At 37.9% G+C, this 26,146-nt stretch overlaps 2 protein-coding genes and 1 long non-coding RNA gene across 4 annotated transcripts; 2 read left to right on the top strand and 1 right to left on the bottom strand.

Moving 5' to 3' along the window:
• Positions 1-784: 784 nt before the first annotated feature.
• slc25a24l (solute carrier family 25 member 24, like) lies at positions 785-20,135 on the bottom strand. 2 transcript variants are annotated; one of them, XM_077200212.1, is made up of 10 exons: positions 17,478-20,135; positions 10,438-10,564; positions 7,514-7,601; positions 7,120-7,231; positions 6,461-6,619; positions 5,021-5,158; positions 4,836-4,943; positions 3,318-3,485; positions 3,021-3,159; positions 785-2,099 (listed from the first exon to the last, which is right to left on the bottom strand). In XM_077200212.1, the coding sequence occupies exons 2-10, from the start codon at positions 10,493-10,495 to the stop codon at positions 1,915-1,917; spliced, it is 1,155 nt and encodes a 384-aa protein (XP_077056327.1). In that variant the 5' UTR covers positions 10,496-10,564; positions 17,478-20,135; the 3' UTR covers positions 785-1,914. The 2 variants fall into 2 exon arrangements, with proteins under 2 accessions (XP_077056327.1, XP_077056326.1); XM_077200211.1 differs by lacking the exon at positions 17,478-20,135 and adding an exon at positions 10,690-10,992.
• On the top strand, positions 6,481-7,219 carry LOC143710284 (uncharacterized). The gene is made up of 3 exons (XR_013194528.1): positions 6,481-6,559; positions 6,941-7,041; positions 7,136-7,219. It is a non-coding gene; the product is annotated as an uncharacterized LOC143710284 (long non-coding RNA).
• Positions 20,136-20,179: 44 nt separating the features above from the next.
• On the top strand, positions 20,180-26,063 carry dnajb4 (DnaJ heat shock protein family (Hsp40) member B4). Its single transcript, XM_077200071.1, has 3 exons — positions 20,180-20,679; positions 22,888-23,465; positions 24,801-26,063. Exons 1-3 carry the CDS (start codon positions 20,469-20,471, stop codon positions 25,032-25,034), a joined length of 1,023 nt encoding a protein of 340 aa, XP_077056186.1. The 5' UTR covers positions 20,180-20,468; the 3' UTR covers positions 25,035-26,063.
• Positions 26,064-26,146: the final 83 nt, after the last annotated feature.

Here is a 26,146-nt window from a genome sequence, read left to right as displayed (position 1 = left end):
TAATAATAATGAATAAATAAAGGAGAAAAAACATAAAATAAATAAACAAATACATTAGGAAATATTGATTAAACAGATCACATAAATATAGCAATTCTCCCCACAAAACATAACATAATAATATTAAATAAAGTGTATACAAAAACATCAAAAAGTGAGCATACATTCAAAGTTTCAAAACTTTTTGTTTCAGGATGTAGACAAGGATTTATACATAGGCTAGCTAGACCTTAACATCTTCTTGAAAGTGAAAAATGGGGGGTCACTTTAGTTTTACATTTGTGGATAAAGCCACTATTCCGTCCAGTGGTGCTCACTATCTGCAAATGACGATATTTTAAAGTATTTTAGAAAGTAATGTAAAAGTGATTTTTAATTTAGGCCTACTTTTTGTATAATACAAAACCTATAAAACTTGCCCCAACCTTAAAAAATTACAAAAACTATTTATTTTTCATTCTGTCATCATTTACATCATGTCGTTCCAAACCCAAAATTTCGTTCATCTTCAGAACACAAATGAAGATCTTTTTAATGAAATCTGAGAGCTTTCTGTCCGTCCAATGACAGCTTACGCAACTACCACTTTGTCACTTCAGAAAGTTCATAAAGAGATATTAAAACTAATCCATATGAATTGAGCGGTTTAGCCTAATTGAATCAGAAGATGAACCAAAGTCTTACAGGTTTGGAACATGGGGGGAGTAATTAATGACAAAACTTTCCTTTTTGGATGAACTGTCCCTTTACATTTATGAACACTGTTATTAACACAGTTAAACTCATAGTTGACTCTCGTCTAAATGTACTGGTTTTATTGTGTTGATTTTTGAGGACAGAATTCACACAAAAAAAGCCCTATAAATTAAGACAAGGTACAAAACATCCAAAAAAGGATAACCAGAATTTATGTAATTGGACGTTTGTCTCAAAACCATACTGCGATATAGTCAAGCCCTTGTGACAACTAGCCCCAGACTCCCCTATATCTTATCTATGAAGACTAATCTTTTACCAGATAATTCATATGTAATGTTTTTAAAAATCTTCAGAAGTATGTATACAAGTTTGAATTTTGCTATTCCTTATTCTTTTTTGTTTTCTTTTTTTTCTCCTTGAAACTCATTGAGACTCACTCCATCTTCCATCATCAACCATCTTTCTTTCGTTTCAGTTAATTAACTGTATAGTTTGGATCTTTGTGAAAAAAAATGGAAAAATTGAATTTTTTTGGGATGTTTAAATAGTGCTAATTGTAGATTTTTATTACAGTTGTAACACTGTAAATATTTCCCTTCTCATGTAAGTTAAAACTTTCTTTATACATAATTAGATAAAAAGGAAAAGCAACAATTTAAACGTATGCACAGAAGCCTAAATACAACAAGTTAAACTTACTCACAGCAAAATTAATATTTGCAGATTAATATTCCGCAGAGGTGTCTCAAGACTTTAGTGACGTCCAGCGCTTAGACCACAAGCAAAAATAACAGAAAATCATAAAGAAAACAACACTTTTTCACTTTACCACCTATGTCATAATGACTAAGTACATCATATAGTAAGTACATCATATAGTACATCATTAAATTATTTGATGTAATGATTACATACATCAAATAATGATTTTTGATGTCAGGAAGGTTGGTAACAAGATTCAAATTATTATGACTAAAATACATATGGTTGCAGACTATGAAATATTAACCCAAATGACAACAAGGATGAACAAAATACTGATATGGTGCTTGTGTACTTGTTAAAAGGCTCAGATATCAAGAACTGATACCATATACCCATACCATAGTCATATGTTGTCAGCATAACATTAGGTAACACGAGAATGTACGTGCTATGACATAATTAAAATAAATAAAAAACAATCAAAAAAACATTGACTCAAAACCATTATCATTAGGACAACGAGGAAAGCAATGTCTCAAATCTCGAGGTCAGGGTGTAATTCAGCAAAGCACAAGGAACAGCTCTCACAAAGCTAGCACCCATTCCATTATAAAAACCTCGGACTCCATTTTTCTCATAGATTCCGACGAGTCCCTGAAGAGCATCCGCAGTCTTCTGTGAGGTCGAACAGAAAGCTGAGAGTGTGTGAGAAAAGACAACAACACAGTGATCAAATTACAGATATATTTAGTAAATGCTAAAGAAATTCACAAGACAAATACTGATACATTCACACAGTCTGAGATGAACGTATCCTGCATAATGTGTTCAAAAAACATTTAGTAATGTCCCAATTAAGTTATGAAAACGTTATTTCTGAATGTTTTTAGTCAGTTTAGTTTGTTTAATTGTTTTAAAAACGTTTTTTTTTCATACTTATTGAAGTTTTTTGTTTTTTAGTATGAATATGGTAGCCTTAAGGTTATCTATAAGCTAGTGTGCTCCAAAACAATGACACAGATATAAGCGTTTAAAACTTAGTCTCTCACTTCCGCCAATATGGATCAATGATTTTGATGACATCACTCTGCACCTCAGCTTCTGATCAGATTTTCTGTCCAATCAAATGCTCTCATGAATGTGCTCTCTAAAGTGGGCACTTCAGTGGGCCTTTAATGGAACATTCCTTTTTTATCATTCTTCAACAATGTGGGAACATAGCTTTTGAAACAAGCAGTAACATATAAAAAATGTTAGACAAACCTCCAACTTAATTTCAGAAAAAAGTTCCATGAGAAAGGTATAAATAACGTTTTTTGTGCTAATGTTTTGAGAACAGTAGAACATAGTAAAGAATATTTAACTTTTAACAAACATTCTATTAACGTTTGTTCATAACTTTGAAAGGGACCTTGCGTTAGTCAAGATTTTCTGAGAACATTTCCTGTTAGCTAGGACTCTGATGCTGTGTTAATGCAGACAGAAGATGATCATGATAAAAAATTTGCCAGATTTTACAGCACAGATATTAATTATTAGAAGCCTTGGAATACATTTTTATTGATAAAGGAAAATGTTGATGAAAGCAATTCTTATTAGTTCGGGTTAGCGTTCACCTTGAGCTTGCTGTTGTGTTCTAATGACAGCAAGTGGGTAACTGGTGGCCTGTCCCGATGCAAATGCAGCAAAACTGAAGAGGAACAGCTTGGAGTCACTGACTTGCTCTGGATCCTGTCTTGCCCAGCTCATAATTGACTGCAAGAGGAGAAAGGTTTCATGTTAATGACTGATGCATTTTAACTTAGTGAGAAGAAAATAAAAGTTGCAGCTTGCCCATGCCACACTGCCTGTAAAAGCAGTTTTGTAGTTTGTCGTTGATTGAATACCCAGATACCTCCTCTCCTCTCGAATACCTGATGCACTGCACATTCCACTCCAGCATAAGGTATCATGCAGAGTATGCTGGGTTTGAACCCTCGGTAGAAAGCCGCCACAGACTCGTTCTGGTAAATCAGCTTGGCACATCCCAGTAGTCCATTGTAGGTGCCGGCAGGCTGGAGATTGAGTCTCACTTTCAGTACCTGCCGTTAAAAAAATAAAATAAAATATAAAAACATCAAGGAAGATAACTGGGGTTACTTTTGTAAGTTCTGAAAGTTAACTGCAACTTAGTTTGTATTGTTGATGAAAAATGACTAATATGGAAAATACTTGTACTGTATGTATGAATTCTCATAATTGCAACTTTATTTCTCGTAATTCACAGTTGCGACTTACTATTGTGACTATTTCTCATAGTTACACTTTTTTTACACAATTGTGACTATATATCTCACAATGTCACTTTACCTCACATTTCTAATAATTGTAACTTAATATTTTGCAATTGTGGCTTTATTTCTTGCAACAGCAACTTTATTTCTTGTAATTGTAACAGTTTACAATGAGATTTCTTTAGTTAACTACCTTAGTTAACATGAACTAAGAATGAACAATAGTTCTGCAGCATTTATTAATCTTAGTTAATGTTGATTTCAGTATTTACTAATTTGTTAACATTAGTTAATGCACTGTGAAGTAACATTAATAAACACTGAACAGATGTGTTTTTATAAACATGTTTAGTTTGTGTTAGTTAATACATTATCTAATGTTAACAAATGAAACCTTATTGTACAGTGTTACCCATTATAACTTTATAACTCGATTTACATTTTAATCTTTATGTCACCATCAGTGTTATTTTAGTATCATTGAGATGCTATAAGTTTATTTATTTTGAATTAAATTGAATTTTAATTTTAGTTAAAGTCTTATGTCTTAAGTCTTAAATAATGTTGCTGGTTAAAAAATGTTTTTTTTGCCATTTTTATAATTTAATATGTCTATATAGTCTTAATTCATTTTTATTTTAGCTTTGGTTTTAGTTGTTTTAATACATCAAGATAAACTAAATGAAGATAAGAAACTAGCAGAAATAAGATTAAAGTTCTTCATGATTTTATTTTAGTTAAGGTTCATTTTATTTCAAGTAGGATTTTTTTAAATGGTTTTAGTTTTAGTTAGCTGCAATAAGCCTGGGTCCCTCGCCACGATTACTGACAATTATTATAATTTTATTTTTTTATATTTTATTTATGCATTTAGCCATTATAAGGCAACAAGTTTGTGTGACAAAATTACATTTGCCATCATTATTTTTGGGAGCATGAAAATGATACAATAAAAAGATAAAAACCAGCTATACACATCTTTTGCTCTTCATGTTGTTGTATTAACACTAAAAAAAGCTTTGCCTGTCTTTGCCGGAAAGTAAAAAAGGGAGAAAGAAATTTTAAATTATGCAAGGTGTATTGTACTCTGAAAAACTACATATTTGACAGACAACACCTAACAGTAAGGAGCTCCAACCTGTTGTGTCACTGTGATACCTCTAAGGGGTAGAACACAGCATGTGCCACAGCCCCTGACACACAGCCCAGTCCAAACCTCTGATGGACCGACAGACTGTCCCTCTCGCCCAGAGTGGTCATCCTCATCTGTTGGGAGAGTGACAAAGAATGTTTGAACATCTGTGCACATGTGAGTGAATGCTTGTGCATGTTTGTGTGCTCACCTGGGCATAGATCAAGCACTGAAGCGTTGATTGTGGTGTTCCTTTAAGAACATTCACAGCATTTCCTTGCCACAAGGATCTAAAACCTCCAGTCTGCAGCTCTCGGAGTCCCAGAGACACAGCTTTGGATCCAAAAACCTATCCAGTATATTGCAATGTGTTAAGCTATTCTGTTAGATCTCACACACTCAGTTTTACAAATAAAACATATGGTATACATTGCTAATTTAAATGAAATACTAATATTCATTATAATATACGTCATTATCGCTTTGACTGCACTGACACTTTTGGATGAGAACCAAATCTTGAACTGAATTGAGCTGGATGACGACAGTACTGTCTTCTGTAGAGCTGCTTAAAAAGCTTTGCATACAGACGATAAGTTGTCACACTGATCATGTTCACACCGATCTGATAAAAAAACGACTAAAACGCTGTATTCTGCTGCCAGACCAGTAGGTGGTGATGTCAGTTTGTAAAGAAACACTATGTGTGTTTGTAAAGAAACACTATATATACCTCATTCGTCAGTCACTGACGTAAGTTGAAGTCGTAACCGAGTATAATTTCTATAGAATTTCTTATATAGAATTTTGTCCTGCCAGGGTGGCAGTGGCTCAGTGGTTGATGTAGGTTGTCTACAAACCGAAAGGTTGGCGGTTCGATCCCCGGTTCCACCTGACCAAGTGTCGAGGTGTCCATGAGCAAGACACCTAACCCCAGCTGCTCCTGACGAGCTGGATGGCGCCTTGCATGGCTGACACCGCCGTCGGTGTATGAATCAGTGAGTGAATGGGTGAATGTGAGGCAAATATGTAAAGCGCTTTGGTGGCCATTGGGTCTGTGAAAGCGCTATATAAATGCAGTCCATTTACCATAGAACAAAAGGATTGACTGGCCAACGTTTTCCTTTTTCTGGTTGTTGAGAGTATTTTTTGATTTATGGAATATTCAAAAGAGAAATCCAAAATCCCCACTGTCAAAAACCTTTAACTCTAATATATCAACAAAATAAAACATGAATTTTGAACCTGGCTTTTTCCAATGTTTAAATTTCTGTACTGGAAATGTATGCAAAGAAGTAAATATTTAATTAGAGAATGCCTTGTTTGCATATTTAAACAACATTTCAGAAAATGTTTAATGTTTGTAATTCTTAATGTAATCAATCAACTGGAGTAAAGTATGTTAATATTTATTAGTTGTTGTTTTTTTAACGTAAATTTAAATTCTCTTTCTTTACTGGCAAAATAAGCCAATAATATGAATGAGTAATTTTGAGCAATCATTTCTCTAAGGTCTATCTTTAGTTGTATACAACAACAACAACGCTCATACTTAAATTTCTTTAGATTTAATCAAAGACAATTAAGTGAATTTAACAGCAAGTGTGGACAAAAACAAAAACACATTTCATTTTTGACTGACAAAAAATACCTGAAGTCGTGTCTTTAACAGGTCAATTGGTGCTGTCACAGTTCTGGACACTGCATCTGCCAATCCTGCTGCCAGTATAAAGTTCCCCCAGATGGACAGGTCAGTCTCGTCCTGGGTTAACTCAATAGACAAAGAGCGACTCTCTCCTACATCAAACACCTAAAAAGACAACATCCTTTTATAAACCCGATGATAATCAGTTCAGATTAAAAGTACAGTATATGTGCAAAATCTTGAAGGAATTGTTTCGTTAAAATGACATTTTCCCATCATTTATTCATGTCATAGTCTTTATGTAAAGCATGACTGTCTCTGAGAAACACAAAGATGTTTAGAATAATATCATAGCTCTCAAGGTCCACACAATGCATGTGAATGGTGACCAAAAGTTTGATGCTCCAAAAAACACATAAAGTATAAAAGTAATTCATATGGCTCCAATGCCATTATCAATGTCTCAAATGTCTCATACATATATAGGATTTTTTGGTAAAAACTAAATTCCTGGATGGATCTACACAGCTGAAATGGAAGTGTTCTGCAGAAGGAAGAAAGTCAAACACATCTGATATAGCAATGGGGTGAGTAAATAATGAGATAATTTCCCTTTTGGGGCATGTTATTTTAGAAATAAGTATTTAAAAGCTGAAATGTTTTACCAAGTTATGTTTCCAGGAAGATACTAACTCTCCAATGTTTTCTGCTGGGTTGATGATGACGTGCTGAAGGAATTCATCCCAGTCTACTGTCATAGAGTTGTCTTCATCCATCCTAATGACAATGTTAATAATAATAATCAAATCAATACAAATTCGTAAGTATTTCATTGATTTCATGCATTTGATATAAACTGTATCAGAACAAAAGGTCTATTTAACATTTACATAAATCTGTAGATGTCAAGGTATCTGACCCCATAATTAAAGAAAAACATGGAGTGATCTTGATGTGACATTTATTATCTATGGCATTGTTACCAATTGCATAGAAATTAATATAAAATATAATTATAAAATATTGCAAATGTGAAGGCAGCAGCATCAGGTCTCTTACATTTGAATGATTCTTTTTGCATTGGGTTTTGATATGACCAAACCTAATTCCTTAAACAGAGTCATGATATCCTCCAGGTCAATTGCCCCTAATCAGAGGAAAGAATTTTCAATTCAATTCATATAGCGCTTTTCACAATACATATCTTTTCAAAGCAGCTTTACAGAAAATGCATTTTTCTAATAAAATTTTTTCACAATTGCTAGGACACATTTTTACAATAGCCTACTTAGGTCACTTTTTCAAAACTCTTTACAGAGTCTATGTGAGCTAAACTGTGGATCATTTATCATTGCTTTGGCACAAAATGCATTCACTATCGTTCAATTTACATGATTTCTTTTCTCACTGTAACACATATACCACCAAAAGGTTTGCACATGTTTATATACTCTTTTCAAATCTGTGAAACTTACTGTAATGCAACACAAATCAATCGTAATCCCAAAACAAACGGATTAAGTAAACTTAAATTATATATATACAGGTCCTTCTCAAAAAATTAGCATATTGTGATAAAGTTAAAAATTAAGCTTTCATATATTTTAGATTCATTGCACACCAACTGAAATATTTCAGGTCTTTTAGGTCAAAATTCCTATCTCAAAAAATTAGCATATCATGAAAAGGGTCTCTAAACGAGCTATTAACCTAATCATCTGAATCAACTAATTAACTCTAAACACCTGCAAAAGATTCCTGCGGCTTTTAAAAACTCCCAGCCTGTTTCATTACTCAAAACCGCAATCATGGGTAAGACTGCCGACCTGACTGCTGTTCAGAAGGCCATCATTGACACCCTCAAGCAAGAAATAAATTTCTGAACAAATAGGCTGTCCCCAGAGTGCTGTATCAAGCCACCTCAGTGGGAACTCTGTGGGAAGCAAAAAGTGTGGCAAAAAAAGCTGCACAACGAGAAGAGGTGACCGGACCCTGAGGAAGATTGTGGAGAAGGACCGATTCCAGACCTTGGGGGACCTGCGGAAGCAGTGGACTGAGTCTGGAGTAGAAACATCCAGAGCCACCGTGCACAGGCGTGTGCAGGAAATGGGCTACAGGTGCCGCATTCCCCAGGTCAAGCCACTTTTGAAACAGAAACAGCGGCAGAAGCGCCTGACCTGCGCTACAGAGAAGCAGAACTGGACTGTTGCTCAGTGGTCCAAAGTACTTTTTTCGGATGAAAGCAAATTTTGCATGTCATTCGGAAATCAAGGTGCCAGAGTCTGGAGGAAGACTGGGGAGAAGGAAATGCCAAAATGCCTGAAGTCCAGTGTCAAGTACCCACAGTCAGTGATGGTCTGGGGTGCCATGTCAGCTGCTGGTGTTGGTCCACTGTGTTTTATCAAGGGCAGGGTCAATGCAGCTAGCTATCAGGAGATTTTGGAGCACTTCATGCTTCCATCTGCTGAAAAGCTTTATGGAGATGAAGATCTCATTTTTCAGCACGACCTGGCACCTGCTCACAGTGCCAAAACCACTGGTAAATGGTTTACTGACCATGGTATTACTGTGCTCAATTGGCCTGCCAACTCTCCTGACCTGAACCCCATAGAGAATCTGTGGGATATTGTGAAGAGAAAGTTGAGAGACGCAAGACCCAACACTCTGGATGAGCTTAAGGCCGCCATCGAAGCATCCTTGGCCTCTATAACACCTCAGCAGTGCCACAGGCTGATTGCCTCCATGCCACGCCGCATTGAAGCAGTCATTTCTGCAAAAGGATTCCCGACCAAGTATTGAGTGCATAACTGAACATAATTATATTGACTTTTTTTTTTGTATTAAAAACACTTCTTTTATTGGTCAGATGAAATATGCTAATTTTTTGAGACAGGAATTTTGGGTTTTCATGAGCTGTATGCCAAAATCATCAGTATTAAAACAATAAAAGACCTGAAATATTTCAGTTGGTGTGCAATGAATCTAAAATATATGAAAGTTTAATTTTTATCATTACATTATGGTAAATAATGAACTTTATCACAATATGCAAATGTTTTGAGAAGGACCTGTGTTATAAATATATATATATATATATATATATATATATATATATTTATTATATATATATATATATATATATATATATATAAAACACAATCTAATTAAGTTAGGACAAAACTTACAGCAATTGTGTTGCTTTAGCGCATTTGTATTACAGTAAGCAATTCAATCAAGCAGCAAAAAAACATTTTTTTTTAAAAATGCCAGTGTTATGGTGGAACAAGCTTATTTTGATACATATATGAAGTGTTTTGTTGTTCTAAGTGAGTTTTGGAAGTGAGATTAACAGTTTGGCCAAGATTCATCTTTTACATAAGAAAACATTGCATAGCCTAATGCTCCTGTTTTTCGTGTTTTTTTAGTTTGTTTTATGAGTGACAATATTTGTTGGGTGAAAACCTTTGCGAGTGTTACGGAAGAACGACTTGATTAGAGACATGAATTAAGTGTTTTGATTAATTTAGTGAATTTTGAATGTGAAAATAACTGCTGTGCCAATATAAAAGTTGGGTAGGAGAACTAGCTGTGTGAAGAGGTTTGAAAAAGTGACCTAACTATTGAGAAATGTGTCCTATAGCGACTGTATATAAAAAAAAAACGGTGGATGTTACCAGAGGTGACTAAGTAATATCCAAATTGAAATGTGCAGTTCTAAGACAATACAGATCATGTTACATCATGTACAAAATACAAAAATAGAATATCATTTAAATGTATATATTATAATAGGCTATATAAAAATAATTTAATGAATATATTAATTATTTAAAATATATTTTTTACACTGTTTTGGTACTTTGTTTTGTAGGTGAGAGAACATTGTACACCACAATGCAGTTCTATAAGAATAGGCTACTGTAAGCTGTTTCAGTAAAAAAAAAAAAAAGAATGATATAGGCTATTTGTCACAGACAACTTACCACATTTATTTCTGTCAAGGGCATGGAAATCTATTTTCCATTTCTTCTCTCTGTCCATTATGTAAATAAGAAATTCCTGATAGCTTAGACGTCCATCCTCGTTTTCGTCATAATTTGACAAGATTGCCTATACGATAGAATTGTAGGCTGTTATTTGTTCACACATAAATGAATTTTATCTCCAGTCCAGATAGGCTACATAAAAGAATGATTGACATGACCTCTGCAATTGATATCAGTAGAAAATCTTACTTGAACCTTTTCACACACTGGTTCCACACCTATCCTTCGCATTTCACTCTGCAGCTCCTCACGAGATATAAAACCGTCTTTATTCCTGTCGAGTTTATCAAACAAACCGCGGAAGCTATCCATGATGTAAAAGACAAAAAGCTATTTAAATATAACGATTCATACGAGGTATAGTTTTAAGCAAGCTTACTACTTAATAAGTGGTCAGTTATTATATTTTGAGCTCATTAACGCTGAGTCATATCTCTTGCCAGAGGATGGAGTTCAGTGCGGCGGCCGGTTGTGGGTTGATGTCCTCCTCTCACCGGGAAATGTCGTGCAGTACCGAGGCTAACCAGCAGATGGAACTGCGGCGGTCTGTGTTACAGTGTTTTATTGCTTACACACACTTTTCTGAAACTATGGCTTCATTTCTCAAAACTCTACACACAATAACGCACACAAGATGGAGAACGTCACTCCTCTAGCAAAAGAGTGACTCTAGAACACTTCATTCAAAACTATTTTAACTCTTTTAAAAATGGTGTTTTCACACAGTAACTCAGCACACAAACCATCAAATGATTAGCCACGTATGCCAAACTACAGACAGATGTGAAAAAATATAAAACACTACTATCTTGTATCATTGCTTGTTCAGTGTGCAGTGGAGTGTACAGGAGTTTGTCACACGTTGGCTACATGTAAGCATACACAAATGATAAACTTTATAGTTACTGAACTGATGTAGGCCACTGAGCTGAATAATGACCCTTTTGGCTTATTAGAGCTGTTTTACTGCAGAATTTGAACATGTTACTATTGTGAAGCTGCTTTGAAACAATCTGTATTGTATAAAGTGCTGTAGAAATAGAAGTAGGTGTAGGCAACTTGACTTGTGCATTCAGTAGGCCCTGTATAAATAAACAGAAATGAAGAGTGTGGAAAAAAAATCTTTCTGAAAACATTGAGGTTTGATTTCTATAAGTGATCAATTTCTCAACCAACAAGTGTTTTCACACACGATCGTTGGGTTTGAGGAATGGGAAATGATTGTGGCATTTAAATGGCAGTGTTTTCTAAATGAAACACAATAGCTGTTAGTTTTTGAATTATGTGTGTGTCGAATATAGAGAACTGTGTTTAGCATTTTGCTAAAAAAAAGAAGTTTTTTTTTTTTACAAATTTGCTTGCCGTTTTAAAGACTTTGTCTGAAGATTATGTAGATGAGTGAATGGTTTCACTGAGTGGGCCTCAAGTACCACTTTTAGTGTGTAAGCAATTCTAAAAAACGATGTAGGCCTAGGCTAGTGTCGATCGGCAATATTGTTCACAGACCAAACATGGTCATTTCTAAAAGCAAACCTGGGGGTGCCTGATCACATTTTACAATGTATTCCTATTAGACACGTTATCTAATATTTTTTTCAAAGATAAGGCCTACTTCAAAAATGCAAAGTCGGTCTGGGTGAAGGGGACAGGTTGTGATAGAGAAGAAATAGGATCTTTTGATGGCAGGCTGCCACTACTATACTTAGAGTCCTGCCTGTTAATGTCATATTTTCCTTCTATTTTCAGAAAATGACGTGTAATAGCCTGCGTCAACTTTGCTTAGCTTCTGATGAAGACAGTGTGCTTTACAGTTGTATCTTACTGACCTAAAGCTTTACGCTAGCTTAAGGGGTTTCACTTATCGGCCTTATACTTAATAATAGCGTGTTGTCTGCAATACAGTTTTTCTATGATAATTTTTTAACAAATAATACTTTTAACAAATTTCCTAAACTCTTAACACAGTTAGCACTGCATCCGTCTGTGTAAGCTATACTATTAACACATTTCTTGTTGCTTGAACACAAAATGTATACAATTAACACAAATTTAAAATGCTTGAACTTCTTTTACACACAAACTCAAACAAGAGCAAAACAATGGATTTTTATTGGAAAATTTACCAATGCTTTAACACTGTATGTCAGAACAGAAAACACCATGTTCTAAACCTAACCCTACAGGCTAAAGTCAAGGTAAACAGCTGTTTATATTGTGAATTGAAACACAAATATATCCCCTGTTTTTTATTCTATTGTTACTGAGAAACAGCTGATTGAATTTCTGCAGCAAACGACCTAAACTCAACAAAACAAAAATGTAGAGAGGCTTCAAAAGAAACTGCAGTGTATAACACATTCCATGATCAATACAATATACTGTCTGTTGTATAAGGACAGACCTGACATATAAAATAATGCAGTTTCTGTAATTCCATCTGATGTTAGTGTTTTCATGACATTGTGCTGTGATTGACTAAATCTTCCTGTTGGACGAGAACATGTTAGTGTTTTGAAAAATTATTTGATTTTGAGACATTTTTGCAGTGTTTTGGTAGACATAGTGTATTGTTGATAGTGTATTATTGTATTTTGAAAATCAGTGTTGGAATTTAGTTTACAATGTGTGATTTTGATCATGAAATTAACTGATTTGCCAATTGTGTGTTGGTGCGTTAAGAGTTTAGGAAATTTGTTAAAAGTATTGAAAAAATTGTCATAGCGATTGTAAAAAACTTTAATATGAATCATCAAAGTCTCCCATATTAGTCTAAAGGTAATCTAAAAGACAGATTGTTTAAAACTGGTGTTAAATGGCAGGAGCCAATGTAATAAATGAAGAATGCATTCAATGATGAGATCTTTCAAATTATATCTATAACAACTATATTAAAATATATAAATATATATATAAAATATCAATTCACTTCTCACTCAGACACCAAAACTTTTTGAACTTACACGGAAATTTGCATACACTTTTCAAAACTTTTAAACTTAAGTTAAAAACATAATACAACTGCATAAGACAGCAATTTGCTACAATAATGCCATATTTAAATATATTCTGTATCTAAAACTGAAAAGCAATTAGATGTATATGAACTCCTACGCATGTGTTAGTCTTTCAATTTCATTACCATCCATTCAAAATGGGAAAAATGTGGAAATATTTTGTACTATATTGTAAACATTCTTGTTTTGCAAAGAAATTTTACAAAAGAAAACTGTATAATGCTGACTGTTGTGTTTTTAGCTCATTGTTTTATGAGTGACAAAGTATGTTTGTTGGGTGAGAACTTTGAAGAATGACTCGAGGCACGAATGAAGCGTTTTGGAAGATTTACGGCATTTTGAATGTGAAATTAACAGCTGTGCCAAGATGAAAGTTGGTTAGGAGAACTGTGTGAAGACTGAAGGGTTTTGAAGAATTGAAATGTGTTGATTGTTAAAAAAAGAAAACTAACAACTTTTAAAAAGGTTAATTCTTTGCATTTTATCCCGTTAACTGTAACTAGTGTTGTAGTCAAGACCACCTAATCAGAGACAAAGTCCACATAAAAGATCTAAAAGATCCACATTTACTGCCTGAGAAATGTCTTATTTTTAATCAATAAATACAATTAGAATAATAAAACTATATAGCGCTGTTAACAACACCTGAAATCACTAACAACAATTCTCATTGTTGCACTGGCGTGGCACAGAAGTTGCTTCTGAATTGGTAACATTACAAATGCCGAAACAATGTTTTGTTTATTGAACGATTGTATAAAATCTATTTCAATTTTGTGAAAACAACGCTCTTGCTCTTTTTAAGTTGCTTTTTAATAATTATATCATATGTTGTTATATGAAAATCCAGATTTTATACGAGTATTTTTTTGCAATAATAACTTGAATTTTATGGGAATTTGAATTACTGTAATGCCTCATTAATTTCCGACCCAGCACAACAGTACATAAATAGGCTAAAGCAAATTAGAAATAATAAGTTGCTGATTGCATGCATCTGAAGCAAAAAGTTGTACATCCAATCACAATAATGATGTTAATAAATTAGAAAATACACTGGCAATTTAGTGATATCCTCGCAATTGTGGTCTTGACCGGTCTTAAAATAAAATTCTGAGTCCAAATAGTCCGAGACCAAGACAAGACCAAGACCTTCAAAAAATAGTCTTAAGACCAGTCTCAAGACCAAGACCGGTCTTGCACTACAACACAAGTAGTAACAAACAAAACAGAAATTGTAACAATAATATTTGTTTGCATTTTGTGAGCAAATAAATTGGTAAAGTTGAATGAATTATAATAAATTATAATAAATTATGTTATGGTTGTCAATAAACAAACACATTTTGTCACTCATAAAGAGAGCTTAAAACCCGCGTCCCCTCCGCCTAGAGTCCAGAATGCGATTAACCGAATATGTAGGTTCCCCATCTACGAGTCGCGGTGGAGGAGGAACCGGGGCAGGCGGATTAAAGTGAGAATGAAACACAGGTTTTAATTTGGACACATGAAAGGCGGGATGAATTCTCCTGTACGCAGGAAGGAGTTTGAGTCGGACTGCCACTGGACTAATAATCTTGGTGACAGTAAACGGGCCGATAAATTTAGGAGCTAAATTATTAGACACGGAGCGGAGTGGAATGTTCTTAGTTGAAAGCCACACTTTTTGACCGACGATGTATAAGGGAGGCTTCGACCGGTGGCGATCGGGCTTGGCCTTGGTGCGCGCCCCCACTTGGAGCAGAGTCTCTCGGGCTCTGGTCCATGTGTGGTGGCACCTCTGGACGAAGGCGTGAGCGGAGGGGACCGCGACTTCGGATTCCAGACTAGGAAAAATAGATGGCTGGTAACCTAAACTACCGTCAAACGGACATAGGCCCGTGGATGACACTGGTAACGAGTTATGAGCGTACTCAACCATTGAAAGCTGCTGACTCCAGGAGGAAGGATTCTTGGATAGCAAACATCGCAACTTTCTTTCCAGGTCCTGGTTGGCTCTCTCAGTTTGACCATTGCTCTGGGGATGAAACCCAGAAGACAGACTGACAGTCGCTGCCAGTAATTTACAAAATTCTCGCCAAAATTTGGATACGAATTGGGGACCCCTGTCGGAAACCACATCAATCGGGAGGCCATGTAAGCGAAAAACGTGGTCAACGACAGTCTCCGCTGTCTCCTTGGCAGAGGGTAATTTGGGCAAGGAAATGAAATGAGCCGCCTTCGAGAACCGGTCCACAACGGTCAAAACGACCGTCTTGCCCTGGGAGGGTGGGAGGGCGGTAATAAAATCTAGCGCAATGTGGGACCAGGGTCTCGAAGGGACAGACAGCGGTTGGAGTAACCCATCTGGGGGTCGATTGGAAGTCTTACCAGTGGCACAAACCGAGCAAGCCAAGATGAAACTGCGAATGTCGCGAGCCATTAACGGCCACCAGAATCGTTGCTTAACCAAAAAACTGGTGCGATTTACCCCTGGATGACAAGCCACGTTGGAACAATGCCCACATCGAATGACGTCGGACCGTACTCCCTCTGGCACAAATAACCGGTTCGTTGGGCTACCGGGCGGAGGCGTTACCCCTTCTAAGGCCGTCTTGACCTTCGAATCGATCTCCCATGAGAGTGTAGAGATAAACAGGTTCTCTGGTAAAATGCACTCGGGAGTGGACGGGCGTTCGGAAAGGTCAAAAATACGAGATAAGGAGTCAGGTTTGATGTTCTTGGAACCCGGGCGGTACGAAAGAGAAAAATCCAAATGACCGAAAAAAAGAGCCCACCGAGCCTGCCTGGAGTTGAGTCTTTTGGCAGTGCTGATATATTCTAAGTTCTTGTGATCGGACCAGGCGATAAAAGGTACCCCTGACCCTTCTAACCAATGACGCCACTCCCCCAACGCTAACTTGACCGCCAACAACTCTCTGTTACCAATGTCATAGTTACGTTCAGCGGGAGACAAACGGTGGGGAAAAAACGCGCATGGATGCATCTTGTCGTCTGTGGAAGAGCGTTGGGAAAGAACTGCGCCTACCCCCACCTCTGACGCATCGACCTCCACCACGAACTGACGTGAGGAATCAGGGGCTATCAAGATGGGAGCCGAAACGAAGCGACTATTCAGTTTGGCGAACACAGCCTCAGCTGTATCGGAACCACCTGAATGTAGTTCTGGGGGAGGTCAAGGCAGTCAGAGGCGCGGCTAGTTGGCTGAAATTGCGAATGAAACACCTGTAGAAGTTAGCAAACCCCAGAAACCTCTGTAGGGCCTTACGGGAATCTGGAGTTGGCCATTCTACCACAGCCTTAACCATATCAGGATCCATACGCACTCCCTCAGACGAGACGATATATCCTAGAAAAGAAACAGACTGTGCATGAAAATCGCATTTCTCCGCCTTGACAAAAAGCCCATTCTCTAGCAACCTCTGAAGCACTCGTCGGACGCGCTGCACGTGTTCCTGGAGAGAGGATGAAAAAATCAATATGTCATCCAGGTAGACATATATGAACTGATCTACCATATCTCGCAGCACGTCGTTGACGAGTGCCTGGAAAACCGCTGGGGAGTAGGACAGCCCAAACGGCATAACCAAATATTCAAAGTGCCCCCTGGGGGTGTTAAATGCGGTTTTCCATTCGCCCCCCTCCCTAATGCGAACCAAATGATAGGCATTATGTAAGTCCAGTTTTGTGAAGATTGATGCTCCCTGTAACCTCTCGAAGGCTGAAGACATCAACGGCAAAGGATAAGTATTCTTTACCGTGATGTTATTCAACCCCCGGTAGTCAATACAAGGTCGCAGTGAACCATCCTTCTTGCCCACAAAAAAGAGTCCCACCCCGCCCCCGCCGGTGAAGAGGAAGGGCGGATGAATTTTGATACTAGAGAATCAGAAATATATTCCTCCATAGCCTCCCTTTCTGGAACAGAAAGTGAATAAAGTTTGCCCTTAGGCGGAGACTTACCTGGCAGTAAATCTATGGCACAGTCATAGGGACGATGCGGAGGGAGAGAAGCAGCACGGGACTTACTGAACACTTCCTTCAGGTCCAGGTACTCAACGGGCACGTTAAGTAAATCCACCGTCTCCTCCTGAAACACAGAAACAGGTACAGACGGACAAGCAGACGTAAGACAAGACTTATAACACTGAGTGCTCCATTCGGAGATGGAATGTTGACGCCAGTCTATTCGGGGGTTATGGAGTGTGAGCCAGGGATGACCAAGGACTACGGGTGCTAAGGGGGAGTCCAATAGAAGAAATGACAGAGTTTCAGAATGATTGCCTGATGTGATGAGTGTTATGGGCCCAGTGGTGAGAGCAATGTTAGGGAGTCTTTTGCCAGTAAGAGCATTGACGGATATGCTGTGAGTGAGTGAGGTGACAGGAATAAGTAACTTCTGGGCCAGCTTACGATCCATGAAGTTTCCCTCCGCTCCAGAGTCCAGTAAGGCATGACAGTCGTGTGTGCCGGTAGTCCATCTCGGTGTTACCGGGAGGAGCGTGGATGATGGTGATGAGGTCTTCTCAGCGGAGATCCCACCCGATAGTAGCCTCAGGTTTACTACCGGGCTTGGCCTTTTACCGGGCAGGCGTGTAGGAAATGGCCCGCCTCCCCACAGTAAAGACAGAGTCTGAGGGATCTCCGCCTCTCCTTCTCCTCCCGGGAAAGCCGAGCCCTACCCACCTGCATGGGCTCTTGGTCGAATGCAGGGCTGACTGTGTCTCCGCTGCTGGTTCTGAGATCCCCTGTACTTCCAGGAAAACGAACCTGAGGAGCACGACGTTCTCTCCTGGCCAGACGTGCATCCACTCTGAGTGCCAGGTCAATGAGCCCGTTCAGAGTAGTGGGTAGATCCAGCGCGTAGATCTCGTTCTGGACACGATCAGCCAGCCCACGCAGGAACATGTCCCACTGCACCTCCTCGTTCCAATTGCACTCGGCCGCCAGGGTGCGAAACTCAATCGAGTAGTCTGAAACGGATCGGTCCCCCTGGTGTAGATCGGCAAGAACTCTGGCTGCTTCTCGTCCCGCCATTGACCGATCAAAGACTCGTTTCATCTCTTCGGCGAGTGCCTGGAACGAGGCGCAGCATGGGTCTTGGTTCTCCCACACCGCCGTTCCCCATAATGCCGCCCTCCCAGTCAGCAGCGTCAAAACAAAAGCCACCTTAGACTGCTCGCTGTTGAAGGTACGGGGCTGAAGAGAAAAGTGCATGGAACACCTGGTTATGAAGGCTCTGCAGAAGTTTGGTTCCCCTGAGTATGCCTCCGGGATCGGCAGACGAGGCTCTGACTGGAAGGACGACCCAGGTGATGCGTGTTGAATTGGCAGTGTGGGTGGTGCAGTGGGACTCCACAGTTGTTGGAATTGCTGGGTGAGCTCGGACACCTGCGTCACTAAAGCTTGTACCGCCCGTCCTGTGTGCGCGATGCATTCCTCTTGCGAATCCATTCGATTGATGCTTCTGGTGATGAAATCAGAGAGACTGGAATCAGATCCACCTGCTGCCTCCATTCTTGGTCAGATCGTTCTGTCACGGCCAGAAAACGGAGAAGAGGCAAAAGCAGGGAAAACACTTGTTTATTAACAATAAACAGGAACGGTCAGGTCCACACAAAGGGCGACACACAGGAACGGGCAAGTGACGCAGGGACCTCGATGGAACCGGAACAGAAGTGATGAGTGATGGTGAAATGAAATCCAAATCCAGAAGGTGCAGATGATCAACACAGGAAACACGACGTATTATCCAGGAAGGGAACGAAGACCACGATGGAAGACCAGACAGGAACGACACCGGAACACATCACAACGATCTGACAAAGACAAGACGCAAACAGTGAGTATATATAAGCACCGCTGATCAGATGCAGCTGGCGCCGAAAGTGAAAGCAGCTGGCTCCACTGATCAGCGGCAGTGATCGGTGACCACGCCCATACACACACACAACACCAAGACCGAGATAAGACAAGAAGGTTACGATGGATTGACGAACCGTGACACATACAGACGTTCCTCTCTGTCTGGCCACATAGGTTCACCTGAGAGAAATTGTTCAATTTAGGAGACATTTTCAGAAAAAAAAAGATACAAAATAATTTGCTTGATAGATTTAACCACTAGTTGATGACTCAAGCAATAAAATGAGGACTGTTAGTTGTATATGGAATGACTATTCAGCATTCACAAGTATAGTTAATTTTTACTGACATGACCAATGATAAAGTTATAAAACAGCAGAGAGTTGTATGAAAGCAATTGATGCATGTCCAGAAGCATTTGCAATTTGTTTGAAGAAATGAGAAACTGCTACTGATGTGCACAAATGACTAAATGTTGTGGAGGTTGAACTAACTGTAATGTAAATAGCGATGTATGAAATGCACCAAAGCGACTGAGAAAAACTGTAAATGGATGTTACTGAAACTCAAAGACTAACACCTGCAGGTTATACAGATAGATAGATAGATAGATAGATAGATAGATAGATAGATAGATAGATAGATAGATAGATAGATAGATAGATAGATAGATAGATAGATAGATAGATAGATAGATAGATAGATAGACAACATTCTCAGAGACACCGGCTATTTCACATCGTTTCATGCGTTTCTGGTTCGAGAGGATTTTAGATCTGAAAATGGATTTATCTGAAAATGGGAAATGACGTGCTTCATCTACACGTTCTAGAAGCGCCTTCTGATTCCAGAACTGCACTGGCACAGGGGAGGGAGCAGTGGCTATTTAAAGAGCCTAAAATAACACAAGATCTTTAGTGCTGAGTAACCACCTCTAAACAGACACAACAGGATCAACTGATCATTTGTGTCACGGTTTAAAGAGGCAGGGTTTGACAGACACAACGGTGCTTTTATTCACGGTCTTCTTTTTCACTGGACTGACCGAATCCTCGGGCAGCGGTGCCAACCCGCTCTGCATAGGAGAAAATGGGCAAAGATTTCTACAAAATATTGGGAATCGCGAAAGGAGCATCAGACGACGACATTAAAAAAGCGTACAGAAAACAGGCTCTGAAATGGCATCCTGACAAAAACAAGGCGGCCAATGCGGAGGAGAAATTCAAGGAGGTCGCGGAGGCTTATGAAGTTCTTAGTGATCCAAAGAAACGGGAAATATACGACCAGTACGGAGAAGAAGGTAGGCTTCTTCCATCTCTGAAACACATCCATATTAGCAGTGGACATTATCTGACCGCGCGAATGCTTAATCATTCTGCTCATCGTTTAAATATGTCGAATGTAAGTTGGATAATGTCAGACAAATAGATGTTGAAATTAAAACGAAATCTCCGGACATTTACCGTATGTATGCTTATACAAAGATGACCATATGGAGTCATGGTTTTATTGTGCTGGCAGTGCGCAACCAACATATTTTAAGTCGGAAACAAAGCTATATTGTAAGCTTCGAAATTAGATGTCTGTTGTCTAATTCTAAACGGTCTGTAGGCTAGCCTACGTGCGTAAATTTAGCGTTTACTGGGATAGGCTACACAGCCTACCGCACTGGGTTGTAGCCTATAGTAGCCTAGATACAACGGGGCTAAAATGTGCTTTTCACAGTGTATGATTGGAGAAAATATATGTTTGAATTGAACGTTGCCAGATAGCACACCTATGTCTACAAGATGTCTGTTAAAGATCACTTCATCTGGAAAGATCTGTTGTTTATTAACATCTGATAGACGTCTTTAAGATGTCAGGTTAACAAACATTTTAAATCATAAACATCTTAGACATTTTCTAAACGTCTATTTGACATCTGACACGAAACGTACTATAGACATATTGCAGAGGAGCAAAAACCATGTGATGTGTGCTATCAGGTGATGGAGCAACAGATTTTGTGTGAAAATAAATCATAAAAATGGCTTGTTTTGCTAAAAAACCTGATAGCACACGAACATCCCAGAGACGTCTATTTAATGTCTGCATTCACATCTGCAAGATGTTTTCTTTTTAGTTTTGCTCATCAGCAATATTTCTTTGAGACATCTCCTGTCAGATGGACATCTGGAAGATGTCTGTAAGATATTTGTGGTTTAGAATGTATGTAAAACTGCTTTTTCTAAGATGTTTATCAGATGTATTTACATAGAAGATGTTTTCCAGATCTTTAGCAGACATCTTAAAGACGTACCTGTGCTATCTAGTGGCAAGGTGGGATTCAAATACTTTAGTTAAAATAATATGTTTTGCATAATGTCTAAGTCAATTCTTGTTGAAAACAATTACTTAAACGAAGTTTGTACTATTTTCTGTTACTATTTTTATAAATGAATACATTTTTGTTCAATAAAAAACTGTCATCATTTATAACTGTCAAAACAAAATTATTTTAAAAAGAAAAGATTCTGAAAACATTGTAGGAGATCCCATAATAATTTTCCCAGATAGCACAAGTCTATTTGATGTGTTGTTTACATCTGGAAGACGTATTTTTAAGAGTGTTTGCTCATCTGCAATACGTAGGACGTTTCCTGTCAGATGTCAAATAGACGTTTAGAAAATGTCTTTAAGATGTAATGATTTAGAATGCATGTTAAACTGACATCTTCTAAACGTCTATTCTGATATCTGACAGGAAACGTCCTATAGACGTATTGCAGATGAGCAAACACTCTTAAAAATATGTCTTCCAGATTTAAACATCACATCAAAAAGACTTTTGCTATCTGGGTTATATAGATTTACAATATATATAGGAACAATAGGTTATAGTTTATTGTTTGATAGGATTAATATCATATTTGTATTTAATATCATCAATTATTGATGATTATCTGGAAGGTGGACACCCAACTATTTACCATCTGAATCTAACCATGTCATGTCAACAAATGGAGAAGTCTGGCAGCTTTTTATTATCATGTTAATTATTGTGCATTTAGTCCCGACAGCAGGGGCGCCTTTTACCCCAAATACTATATGTTGCTTTATTTACCTTGAACCAAACTGAAAGTCATTAAGATGACCTTTGTCTCAAAATATGTTTAAAATAAGTAATTTTAGTGATTCTCAATTGCTACTGAAATCTACAACATTTTTAAAAACATCAAATATTAGATCGAATTAGCACATAGTCCACGTTGCATTGCTGCACACGATCGGGTCAAGGATCAGACAAATTTCCATGTGCACCTTGAAAAGCGGATGTTTTGGAAAGTCCTGCGGCAAGTTTCTGTGCCATCTAGTGGTGTAGAGGAAAATAAGATCGAAGACGCCTTTTACCCCAGTGCAAATTTATCCCCGTTGTACCCTACTGCAAGTCTAACACCATGCTTCCTTTGGCCTAAATCTTCCATCGAGATAAAACGTGTTTTCTCTCAAATGTGTCCATTTTTAGGCCTTAAAGGAGGTGGAGGAGCGTCCGACGGGCCAGGAGGCAACTTCACCTACACCTTCCATGGAGATCCTCATGCGACGTTTGCCACGTTTTTCGGAGGAGCCAATCCTTTTGAGATATTTTTTGGCAGGAAAGTCAATGGACGAGATGACGATGACATGGAGGTGGACGGGAGTGACCCCTTTGGTTCTTTTACGAGTTTTAACATAAATGGATTTCCACGCGAACGGCACGTTGGTCAGGGCGGCCCGCCGCGCAGAAAGCAGGACCCCGCGATCCACCACGAGCTCCGGGTGTCTCTAGAGGAGGTCTTTCATGGGTGCACCAAGCGCATGAAAATCTCACGCAAGCGCTTGAATCCGGACGGTCGGACCATGAGAACCGAGGACAAAATCCTCACAATTGAGATCAAGCGTGGCTGGAAAGAGGGAACTAAAATCACGTTTCCACGCGAGGGTGACGAATCGCCAAACACGATTCCTGCCGACATTGTGTTTGTCATTAAAGACAAGCCTCACGGCCACTTTCGACGAGAGGGGTCTAATATTGTGTACCCGGTCCGGGTCAGTTTGCGGCAGGTGAGAAGAGCCATGTACAAATGAATTTCCTAAATGGTCATTTATGATCTGTCCATCCATCCATCCGTCCATCCATCCATCCATCTATCTATCTATCTATCTATCTATCTATCTATCTATCTATCTATCTATCTATCTATCTATCTATCTATCTATCTATCTATCTATCTATCCATCCATCCATCCATCCATCCATCCATGTGTTTTTTAGTCTGTACATTTTCGATTCTGTGCAGGTTTCTATAAGGCACTGTTTTGTAAATTTCCCTAGCTAAAAATGTTACATTCTTCTGTGTGAAATTTCATCTCTTACATAATGCAGTTTACACGAGAAGGAATATGAGCTCGATCAGCTGTTGTGAGATGCCAGAAAAGGAGCTCGCCCACTTAAACTGTTAACTGCCATCAAGATGTACTTCTATGGCAGAATCATAGATAGACAGTTGTGTGTCTGTACATAGAGTACCAAACATGGCAAACCAATAAAATATGCTTTTAAGGCTGTGTGTGTTGAAAGGGAAAGAGTTGGATACCTTTTTGCACACAATATCTGCAGTATAATGAATGAATTGAAATGATGGCAGTGGTTAATTGCACGGGTTACTATCATAATGTGAAAGTTGTTTTCACATTATGTACATGAACATGTACACATGTAACATCTAAAATTCTTAGATTCCTGTCCTGATTCTGGTCATGTAAGAAGAAAGTATAAAGAGTACACTGTGAATAGGGATGAATATGTATTATATAAAAAACAAACAGCAAGCTCACACCAGACATGAATATTGAGTATATTTGCCTAACTTAATTATTTTTTTCTAGATGGATGACAATATAAAATTAAACTATTTATAAGCAGTTATGCACACTATAAAAATTATGTTATCAATAAGTAATGCCAACATGTTTTTACATTGTTGTAACTCATCAAACAATTAAACAATTTTCAACTTTTTATAAGTTATACAAGATTCAACATTTTTATAAATCAGTTTAATGTAATTTAAGTTGAAATTACTTAAACATCCAAGTTGTTTGTACTTAAAAATGTTAAAAGCAACTTTATTTACAGTGCAGTTATGAACAACAAAACTGCTTTTCTGTATCCTTGTCTTATCATTGTCTCATCAAAATAATGTTACCATGTTCAGCAACTTAGTCTTACTTAAAATACTTATACTTAAAATATACCAATTTGATTATACTTAAAACTTTAGTGCAGCAACTGAAATTGAAGTTGAATTAGGGGTAAATTTAGATAGCACACAAAGTTAAAGTTTAAAGAATATTTCTTATCCTACTAACAACTGTATTGTATTTCTTTGATCATAGTCCTTGTGTGGCTGCTCCGTCACCGTGTCAACGATAGACGGTAACACGTGCAATATGAAGATAACCGATGTTATCAAACCCGGCATGAGGAAGATCATTGCTGGACAAGGACTGCCCTTCCCAAAGAACCCTGAACAAAGAGGGGACCTCATTGTGGAGTTTGATGTGAACTTTCCTGAAAGTCTGCCATCTAATGCCAAGGATGTCCTGAAAAGACACTTACCCGTCTCATAAAGTGAACTTGGACTTTAGTGACATTTCTACATGAACAATTCAGTCCCCTCGCATACGTGGACTAAAATGACAAATCAAATTTTGAGAATGTGCAATTTCTATTTTTCATCTAAATGTTTGTTAAATTTATATATGTTATATGTCAAACACACACACACACACACACACACACACACTCTCTCTTTCTCTCTCTCTTCTCACACACACACACACACGTGTGTGTGTATGTGTGTGTGTGTGTGTGTGTGTGTGTGTGTGTGTGTGTGTGTGTGTGTGTGTGTGTGTGTGTGTGTGTGTGTGTGTGTGTGTGTGTGTGTGTGTGTGTGTGTGTGTGTGTGTGTGTGTGTGTGTGTTGCATGCCTATGTCAGTGACAGTGCAGGCTTAATGTGCAATTTTTGTTTGAAATGTTTTTCCCGAAGTTATTTTTTTACGCTTCATTTTAATTGTTTTAATGTTTTATTGAAACCTTATACAACATCAGTATTTTACAGACTAAATTAGCAAGATATTTTTGTTTGCCTTTTTCAAGTAGAAAATTAATCTGTACTGACAGATCATGTACTGTTCTTCTCTCTAAATGCACAAAACAATATCATTTTAGTAAATGATGGCTTGAAGTGAACTGCGTGATGATAACATGCCTTCATTCATGATAATTTGCATTTAGCTTAGACATAATGCCTTTTCAGATCTGATATGTCAGATTCCTGTAAATGAGAGCAACACACTCACATAAAGTAGGCTACCTGTCTTTGACAGAGACCAAAAAAGGGTGACTTGTGCTGTGGGTTCATAGAATACCATGTTGTATTCATTGAACATTTGAAGAGCATTTGCATACTTAGTACTATTTTACCTTAAATTTTTACTCCGTTTACTACTCCCAGTGTCTTGTGTTTGGAAGTTTATTACTAAATCCTTATGATACAATTAATAAAAACTGCAGGAGGTACAGAACCCTCAACAACTGTACACGTGATTTATTGAAACATCCGCCAGAGGACGCCACATGAAGAAGAAAAAAAAGACTACTTGAGGGAAGTTAGGTCCAAAAAAATTAGCAACCTTTGCTACTGAGAATCATTTATCATATTAGAATGATGATTGTGAC

Source organism: Siphateles boraxobius, unplaced genomic scaffold, assembly GCF_051911475.1.
Source record: "Siphateles boraxobius isolate OS27281-9 unplaced genomic scaffold, OSU_SipBor_1 1, whole genome shotgun sequence".
NCBI classification, from domain to species: Eukaryota; Metazoa; Chordata; class Actinopteri; order Cypriniformes; family Leuciscidae; genus Siphateles; species Siphateles boraxobius.
This window is presented reverse-complemented; position numbering and strand designations above follow the sequence as displayed.

Excerpts from the sequence above, each read along its gene's own strand:
- slc25a24l (XM_077200211.1), bottom strand. The coding sequence starts at position 10,812 with ATGGATAGCTTCCGCGGTTTGTTTGATAAACTCGACAGGAATAAAGAC. Across the intron at positions 7,232-7,513 it reads GCAAAAAGAATCATTCAAAT|GATGGATGAAGACAACTCTA; the intron begins GTAAGAGACCTG and ends CATTGTCATTAG. Across the intron at positions 4,944-5,020 it reads AGTGCTTGATCTATGCCCAG|ATGAGGATGACCACTCTGGG; the intron begins GTGAGCACACAA and ends CTCTCCCAACAG.
- dnajb4 (XM_077200071.1), top strand. The coding sequence starts at position 20,469 with ATGGGCAAAGATTTCTACAAAATATTGGGAATCGCGAAAGGAGCATCA. Across the intron at positions 20,680-22,887 it reads CGACCAGTACGGAGAAGAAG|GCCTTAAAGGAGGTGGAGGA; the intron begins GTAGGCTTCTTC and ends GTCCATTTTTAG. Across the intron at positions 23,466-24,800 it reads TCCGGGTCAGTTTGCGGCAG|TCCTTGTGTGGCTGCTCCGT; the intron begins GTGAGAAGAGCC and ends CTTTGATCATAG.